The 9568-nt window shown below is 38.3% G+C and overlaps 1 protein-coding gene across 1 annotated transcript in view; it reads left to right on the top strand.

Annotated features, from left to right (window-relative positions):
- The first annotated feature begins 1683 nt into the window (after positions 1 to 1683).
- Positions 1684 to 9568, top strand: part of LOC118635805 (cytochrome b-245 heavy chain) — a 41315-nt gene continuing 33430 nt past the window's right edge. Inside the window, exons 1-3 of the mRNA XM_036270737.1 lie at positions 1684 to 1724; positions 6244 to 6391; positions 9355 to 9450. Of these exons, the coding sequence (XP_036126630.1) occupies positions 6347 to 6391; positions 9355 to 9450 (141 nt within the window). The 5' untranslated portion in view covers positions 1684 to 1724; positions 6244 to 6346. The remainder of the gene's footprint in view (positions 1725 to 6243; positions 6392 to 9354; positions 9451 to 9568) is intronic.

Genomic DNA, 9568 nt, shown 5'->3' with positions numbered 1-9568 from the left:
TCATTTTTTCAAATATGTTTTCAATTCCTTGCTCTCTCTCTTCTCCTTCCAGCACTCTCATGATACAAATATTGGTACATTTGATGTTGTCCCAGAGGCCCTTCAATCTAACTTCACTTTTTTTTTTTTTCATTTTGCTGTTATGATTGTGTGTTTTCTGCTACCTTATCTCCCACATTGCTGATTTGATACTCTGCTTCATCTAATCTGTTGATTCTTTCTATTATATTCTTCATTTCAGTTATTGTATTCTTCATTTCTGACTGGTCCTTTTTATGTTTTATATCTCCTTTTTTTTTTTTATCTCTTTGTTGAACTTCTCACTGAGTTGATTGATTCTTCCCTAAGTTCATTGAGTATCCTTATAACCAGTGTTTTGAACTCTGCATCTGGTAGATTGTCCCCATTTTGTTTAGTTTTTTTTTCTAAAGTTTTGTCCTATTCTTTCATTTGGAACATGTTTCTTTGTCTTATCATTTTGGGTGCCTTCTTGTGTTTGTTTCTATGTATTAGGTAGAGCTGCTATGTCTTCCAGTCTTAGTGGAGTGGCCTTATCTAGTAGGTGTCCTGTGGGGCCCAGTGGCATAGCTCCCCGGTCACCTAAATGGGGCACTTTAGGTGTTCACCTGTGTGGGCTGTGTGTACACTCCTGTTGTAGTTGAGTCTTGATTGCTGTTGGCATGTCAATGGAAAGGATTAAATGCCAAGATGATCAGCTGCAAGGACCAGTTGCAACTATAGCAGAGGAGCTGCTGTGTAGGGGTCCACCCCACAGAGCAGAATGTACTTCAGAGGGGCCCTGGTGCCCATTGAATCCATTCCTTGAGTGTGTTGCTCATGGAGATGGTTGGGTGGTGTTCCAGTGTGGTCTGAAGCTGTCCACTATGTATGCTGGCTCTGGAACCTCCTGGAAGTTTCAGGCCAAGATCAGCCACTGTCTGTGCCCCACCTGGGGCCATATGGTATGAGCTACAGAGCAATCTGCAGGTGGTTTCCACTTGTGCTGGGCTTGGAGTTTCTTGAGAGAGACCAAGCTGTGAACTGAGGCTGGCTTGTGCTAGTGCCCGGGTTGGGGCTGCTTAGCAAGAGGTACAGAGTACAAGATGGTAAGAGGTAAGAGGTACAAGATGCTGCTTGTTTGGGGTTTGTGAACCTTTGAGAGATTTTAGGAAATATTTCAGCATGAGCCAAAACAGGCTATTTGTATGGAAACACCACTGAAAACTGCTTAAGGGAGTGCTGCAAATTGGGTAGAGCACATTAGGCACTTGGGATGTATATAAACTGCTTTACAAATGTTTGCTGTTGTTAAGACCAAGATCAGTCTGTAAAAATAGATTTTTTTTCAAGAAAATAGCCAATTTACATAGGAGGCATAGAACATTTTAAATTCAAATCAATGATTAGTGAGAGAAAATATGTAAGCTTTGCTCATTTTCTTCCTTATTCTGCTTAATTAATGTATGCAAATCATTTAACATAAAGAGTTAAATTTTAGATCTTCATCACAGAGATCTTTTCACTTTTTATTAAATGAAATACCAGTTAAAACCATGTTCTTAATGCCTATAGTTACTTACTTCAGTAAATTGCCTTTTCCTTTCTGAATGTTTCTTCTTTTTACTTTATTTTCTCCTTCAAACAGGAGATAGAACATCTGGACTCCATTCTAGCAGACTTGTTCAACTTTCACTAACCTAGGAGATCGTGGTTATGGAATAAAAGTGAGTTTCATTACAACATGCTTTAGTAGGAACCCTTCTAGGTATAAGTTGTAGAAAGCCAACATTTATTTTTTTTAAGCGGGAATTGATAAGGGTGGGAATTTATGACTTATGTAACTAAATTAGGTACTATAGTGTGGTGACCAGGTTGAACTTCAAAAATGAAGGACTTACTCCTCTGCTGTCAGTATCTATAAGGGATTGTCTCAGTGAAGAGAGTCATCTTGCCTAAGATCTTTCAGAGTCATCCCAGCTTCAGGTCTCCGCACGGTATTGCTGAGGCTTTATTGTGACCATATAATAATTCCACTTCTCCTTCTGCTTTCTTATCTTTTGTTGCTTTCCATGGGTGTTTATCTGTGAAGGTACCCTCTAATAAATCTCCTGAACACTAATCTCCATCTCAGCGTCTACTTCCCAAGAAACCCAATCTGTGAGAATAACTGAAATGTCCAAGTATCTCAGGCAGATCAAACATGAGAATTTAAACATTATCATATTTGTCTCTAAATCTCTTCACCTGCCCTGGCCAGTTTGGCTCAGCAGTTAGAGTGTCGGCCTGTGGTCCGGAGAGACCCAGGTTCGGTTCCCGCTAGGGGTATGTACCTCGGTTGCAGTTTGTCCCCGGCCCTGGTTGGGTCGTGCGGGTGGCAGCCACTCAGTGTGTACCTTTCACGTCGATGTTTCTCTCTCTCTCCCTCCCACTCTATTTGAACAAAATATCGAAAAATGTCCTCGGGTGAGGATAAAAAAAAAGAATTAAAAAAATAAATAAATCTCTTCACCTTTAACTGGCTACTGATGGGATTTTATTTGTGTTGATGTAATTCTTATGCAGTTTCTTAGCACAAAGTAGTAGAGTTGATCTATGGCGGCAGCAGGCACACTTCACTGAAAAAGAAAGTCTTCACAATCTCTCCTCCAACATCCTTAACAACTAATTCCTCATGCAAATAACTCTAATTGGCTTTTTGGGGTGGGAGGCAAATGCCCACCCTTGGGGCAATCACTGTGTCCAGTTGGATAAAGTTTTTTCACTGGTCACCCTTAGGCAAGGAAAGTGGGACCACATAACTCATAGAAGCTTACAGAGTAGTAGCATGGCAATTCTGGAAAAAACAGCATGTACAGTAGAGATTAAAGATACAGAAATCCATTTTTCCTCATCACTGGGAACAAGACTCATTGGGAATCTTGGTATAGTAACATACCTCTCTTTCTTCAGCAATTTCATGCATCCTTCTTAGAATAAATTAGGAGCCTAATTTTTAAAATTTGAGAACTCAAGAAGGAGTTATACTCAAGGTGCAAAGTCAGGGAATTTCCTGGAGACTTGGCTTTGCTTCTCCCTTTTTATCTCAGCCAGACATGTTTAGGATTTTAATCACAAGCTGGAGGGTTTTGATCCTTACTGCCACCTGATAGGGGTGAGTACTTCCTTACATTCACTACAGTATCACTTGATACTAACCACTTTGAAGAGAATGGAAGCCACAGTGGCTAGGAAGATAAATTGTTAGCTAATGCATAGAAGTTCAATTTTCTTCACTCTCCATGTCCTGTCAATACCAGTCAACCAATACTAGTTGCTCTTTTTTTAAAAAAATATTTTTTTCTTTATTAAGAGAGAGAAGAAGGGAGAGGGGAGAGAGACAGAAACATCGATGAGAGAGAACATCGAATGACCACCTCCCACCTGCCCCCCACTGGGGATTTGGCCCACAACCTGGGCATGTGCCCTGACAGGGAATCGAACCAGTGACCTCTTGGTGCATGGGTCGACACTCAATCACTGAGTCACACCGGCCAGGCCCAGTTGCTCTTTTATCAAACACTCTGCCTGTCTTTCTAAGAGTGGTGCACATTACAATTTACTAGAACAGTGTTCTCAAACAGGAAAGCACTTTCCATAAAATAAATATTTTGCTCTTCATTGCAACTTATCGCTCTTCCTCCAGCTGTGAAACTGATTGGGGTTCTTACGGCTCTCAAGAAATCTCTACTCATAGCCCTGTGATTACTTTTATAAAGGAGGGGGGAAAAGCAATAGGAGAGGATGGTTGATTACCCAGGGAAAATACTATGTTTTTTTGTTTGTTTGTTTTAATTTCCTTCTCAAATTATGGAAGGAAGGAAATTGGAAAATGTTCCAGTGATAGGTTTATGTGAAACTAAGAACATTATTTCCTAGTATATGCTAGTATATGAGTATTCATGGTCCGCTTCCCATTGCTTTTCCAGCAAAGCACAGGTCTCAGGAAATAGATGAAAAAAAATATGTGGGAGAGACTTTAAGATCTAGATTGGATAAGAGAAGATTGACCAGTAGTCGGGAAAGAGAAAAGAGGGGAGAAGTAGAGAGAAGAAGACTTTAATAAGTTTCAAAGAGCTCAGTGGAGCAGTAGTCATCCCTGTGAAAGAATTTGAGAGTGCCCTAGACAGGGAGAGCAGACTTTTTAGGTGTTTTATTTCTCATTAGGCATATATGCTCCACTTCTTTAATTAGATGAAAAATGAGTATATATCTGAATTACTTTTTGTTTCAGGCAAAGTGCAGTCAGAAAACAGAAGCTATCATATTTCAACACAGGGAATTGCATACCATGAATTTGTTACATGGATGATGAGAAAGTGGAGAATCCCAACTTGGGTGTAGAGGCAACATAAATATTAACAACTACAGGAAGTGGTAACAACCCTTACTCATTCCCAGAAGCCAGTATCATTTCAAAGGAACTAGAACTACAGTGGCAATGGCCAGCAGGAGCTTATACTACAGAGGGAAAGGCTGACTGGTGGAAGCTGGAGCCTCAGTGATGCCACTTGAAGCAGAAAGCCAGTGGAAGAAACACTCTGGCTTCTTTCCTGCTGTTCATTCTCCAGCTGAGCGAAACATATCAGAAACCAGAGGCTAAGAACCTGACAAATACAATTCTCTCTGAAACAGAGAGGAGCAAGGAAAGGGTGGGGAATAGATCTCAGAGCAGATGCAAATAACTAGCACAGGTTTTGCTTGTCTGTATTTCTTTGAATTAATCTGTGTGTAATGGAAGCATGAAGCCAATCGTCCTTTATGTGGGTTATATATTATCCAAGAACAATGGAGGTCACATTTTAGTATCTTTCTTTAAATACTAAAAAAAGCAAAATAATATTACTTTATTAACTGTCATAATTCTGGAGGCTATCTCCAGTTGTTCGTAGACACCAATCAAAATATTTCATACCTCTCCTTCTCTTTTTACTTTTCTCATTCCCTTTTGTTCCTCCAATTTCTTCTTTTACCTCTCTAGTAAGTATAGTTGTTGTATAACCACCCTTGTGCAATTAGTCAAGTTTAATCTCATAGTGGGGTTGCCATCCTGCCATCCTGCCATCCTGCCATCCTGTTCCTTTTGTGTCCTGAAGGTTCTGTAGTAGTCAGAAAAAAATGCTAAATCTGGCTTTAGGCATCTACCACATGTGACCTACTTTTGTTCCGACCCTGTTTACATACCTGGCCTAGAGGATGCCATTGGAGATACTATTATGATCCTAACATTTTAGTATATTTTTTATATTTTTATTTCCTATACTTGTATTTGAAGTAATTTTGGATGGGGTTGTCACAGGTTTTTTTGTCTGGTAACATGGTTAAAAGTAGAGCCAAATTGTTTGTGTTTCTAATTCTAGCTCCACTGTTTCTTAACTGCATGACCCTTGACAAGTAACCTAACTGCTCTGGGTCTCAGGTTCCTCATCTGTAAATGTAATCATAATAATAGAACATACATTATACAGCTTGAATTATTACAATTAAATGAATTGCACATACTGAGTTAACATATGTGTATATGTGTGTGTGTGCGTGTATGTATACACACATATTTATCTTAGAAAATGGCACAATGTAAGCATTTTTTTAAATATCAACAATCACTATTGTTATTATTTTTCTCAACGAGACTGAAAATGCTGCTCCAGCCTGTCAAAATATATCACACTTATTTAATGTTTTTTTTTTTTTTTTACCCAGCATGAAGGCATGGTTAAGTTAGGTAACTTTAAAAAACCTGCTAGTTGTGCCTGGCCAGTGTGGCTCAGTGGTTGAGCATTGACCCATGCACCAAGAGGTCACTGGTTTGATTCCTGGTCAGGTACACAGGTTGTGGGCCCGATCCCCAGTGGAGGGCATGCAGGAGGCGGCCAATTGATGTTCTCTGTCATTGATGTTTCTATCTCTCTCTCTCTCTCCCTTCCTCTCTCTCTAAAAATCAATAAAGAAAAAAATTTATATTTGATAACTGATCAGTCACAAAGTTAATTCACTGTGTAAAATACATTCCATGAATTACACTTATTTGTCTCTTAGTTGCAGAAATTAGTTTCATTCATATCCTACTATGTTTAGTTGCGACTGGATCATTATAGACCTCTTTTCTGTAGGTTTTATTTTTGTGGTTTAAAGATTGAATTTTTTTTTTTTTTTATGAAAACAAGCTTTTCAGTTGACCAATGATTAGCTAATTTCTGATTGTAGAAAAGGAAACAGCTTGCCCCAAGGCGCTATTTTCATTTCCTCATGGGAGGAAGAAGCACAGCAGAGAAGCAAGACAGACACGAAGCATTGAACCTCTGCCACCATGGGGAACTGGTTTGTGAATGAGGGGCTCTCCATCTTTGTCATAGTAAGTACCAATGAGAGATACATTATGAATTCTCTGACTTGTCTGGGTTCTGTTAGGAACTAAAATAGAGCAAAGCTTTTTGTTTATTGGTTTTATTTCTTTGATATATTGTGTTGAAACTAATTTACTGTGTGAACATGCATCCATTTGTGAACCAACTGAGTCCATTCTTCCAAACTTACTTTTGGAAAGAATGTAACTATGGGCTCACTTCACCTAGTTTATTTCTTGAATTTTTAGGAGTACTGAATTATCCAGCATTTCACAGAGGGAATAGAGGACATTTCATGCTAATGATCACTGAGTCTGAGTTGTTTATTAATGTTGATTCCAAAGGCAAATTTCTACTTTTGGTGTGTTTATACCACTTTAAAAATGGGCAATTGAAATTTTATATCATTTTCCAAATAACAGTATAAGACTGGCTCATGTGTGGAAAACTGATCTTTATTTCAATAATTACACCAAAAATGATTGACATTCTCATTTTTTAAAAATGTGCCTTCTTATCTCTGAGGTGAATTGAGTTATTTATAAGGTTTATAAAAATTTAAGGAAAGGAAATTGAAATTAGGTATCTAGACTCATATATACAGTGTATATATTATATACTACATATTATTTTATATATAAATCAATTTAACCTATCTTGAGAATTAATTTTTGTAAGTAAAGATATGGTTAATTTTAAAATAGACATGTTAATTTCTTTAGTTTTTAACATAGCAAAGATCAACTATTATTTTATGTTGGTGGGCTCAGCAAAGCAATCACAGACAATTGGGAAGATAGAAATGTGATTTTTTAAACTTAATTAATTTATTTTTGTTACAGATGTTTCTCCTTTTTCCCCCACTGATTCCTCCTCCCCCTCCCTCCCTGCCTTGTCTCCAGCTTTGTTGTCCATGTCCATTGTTCATGCATACATGCATATAAGTTCTGTGGTTTATCTTTCCCCCACCACCCCCTTTTCTGAGGATTGTCCGAAATGTGATTTTTATCTAGCCTTTCCAAATATCCTATAAAAATATTATATAGATGTTAAAAAGAACTAATAAATTGAACTTTTGAAATAATTTATCATGAAATAAATATTGAGTCTGAGTTTTCTAGGTAGAGAGAAATTTGTGGTACAAATATAACTGAAACAATATTTTGTCATTTAAAAATATGCCAAACCAGCCCAGACAGTGTGGCTCAGTGGTTGAGCATCAACCCATGCACCAAGAGGTCGCTGGTTCGATTCCCAGCGAGGGCACAGGCCCAGGTTGTGGGCTCAATCCCCAGTAGGGAGCATGCAGAAGGCAGCCAATTGATGTTCTCTCTCATCGATGTTTCTATCTTTCTCTCCCTCTCTCTAAAAATCAATAAAGAAAAATAAACTTTAATGCCAAACCAACATTCTAATGCATATAGAATTCTTTTAAGGACTCAGAGCTGTTAACTTGAGTTATCACCATTTTATAAACAGGTTACTGCTCTACAGAAAACAAGTTCAAATTATACTTTTAGATCCTACCACAATTTTCCCCAGGAAATGACCTCCTTCTAAATTATATACTCACATACTTGAAAGTGAAGGCACAGCTTGAAAAGCAATAGTAAGAAAGACAAGGTTAGGAAATGGAGAAGTTGTTTTAACACCTTCTTTTTAAAGAGAGAGTGTTGTTCTCAAGCATCTATGGGCATTCAATAGCTTCAAAGCACAGTTAAGAAAAGATCACTATGGAGCTAAAGGTAGAGGACTGGGCAGTGTTCCTGCTTGATGAAATAAGCAGTCACAACCTAGAAGAGTCTCTTTAAAAAAAAATCCCATGTGCCTCACCTCCGTATTCATGCTCAATAACACTCCTTCAAGATTTAAACAAGACTTAGCAAATAGAATTAAAGTAGTGATTTTCAACTTTTTTTTTTTTTTATCTCATGGCACACATAAACTAATTACTAAAATTCTGCAGTGCACTAGAAATGATATATTTTTTGCCTATCTGACAAAAAATATAGGTATAATTTTGATTCATTCACACCAGATGATTATTATTGTGTTGGCTGCTGTGCATTTTTATTTTTTTTTAATTTGATAATCTAAGGGAAAAGAGATCAGTGCTCCTGACTAAACAGGTATTGCATGGTTTAAAAATTCTTACAGCACTCCAGTGTGTCTCTTGCGGCACACAAGTGTGCTGCGGCACATGGGTTGAAAATCGCTGAATTAAATACTTGACATTTTAGCTTATGAAACATCCACTAGCTGGGGTGGGATGTTGTGTGGTGGAGGGAGGTGATCAGCACCTGTGAGAGCAGAACACAGAGTCTTACTGGTGTGGGGAACAACATAGCAACATATTTCTTTTTCTTCTCTTTTTCTTTTTCTTTGGTTAATCCTCACCTGAGAATATTTTTCCATGAACTTTTAGATAGAGTGGAAGGGAGGGAGGGGGAAAGAGAGAGAGGGAGAAAGAAACATTGATATGAGAGAAACACATCGATTGGTTGCCTCCTGCACTACCCTGACCTGGACTGGAGATTAAACCTGCATCCCAGGTACATGCCCTCGACTGGGAATAGAACTCACAATCCTGTCTGTGGCTGACTCTCTAACTGCTGAGCCAAACTGGCCAGGGCTCTTTTCCTTCTCTTTTTAAGAAGAGTCATGTACTATCTAAGGTTAAGCAGAAAAGAAGAGGAGAAAAAAAGGAGGGGAGATAGACTGATAACTTGGCATACCAGCCCAGTAGTAAAACAATCATGTGGAACAACACAGGGTGGAAAGTTAATTCGGAGAAGTACAGTGTCACTGCCCTAGGAAAGAACGGAGTCTAAGATGGGTTACACCCAGCTTTGTAACCACCTGTGTGAAAGACTTGACTTGGGGAAGTCCTAACCATGGTCTGATACCAATCTTGTGTGAAATCCACCTGTTGAAATGTGAAAACTTCACTCAACTGTTTCTGTTTGTGCAGCTGGTTTGGCTGGGGCTGAATGTCTTCCTCTTTGTCTGGTACTACCGGGTTTATGATATTCCACTTAAGTTCTTTTACACTCGAAAACTTCTTGGGGTAAGTATAAGTTCCATCTCATACAATATTGACTGGCTCACATTTTAAGTCAAACAATCTTGTTCATTTTCCTTTTAACATTTTCAGTAAATATTCTGACCAACTCAAATAACACCAT

The sequence above is a fragment of the Molossus molossus genome, unplaced genomic scaffold (genome assembly GCF_014108415.1).
Source record: "Molossus molossus isolate mMolMol1 unplaced genomic scaffold, mMolMol1.p scaffold_m16_p_2, whole genome shotgun sequence".
NCBI lineage: Eukaryota > Metazoa > Chordata > Mammalia > Chiroptera > Molossidae > Molossus > Molossus molossus.
Note: the sequence above shows the minus strand (reverse complement) of the source record. Positions and strands in the feature narration are given on the sequence as shown.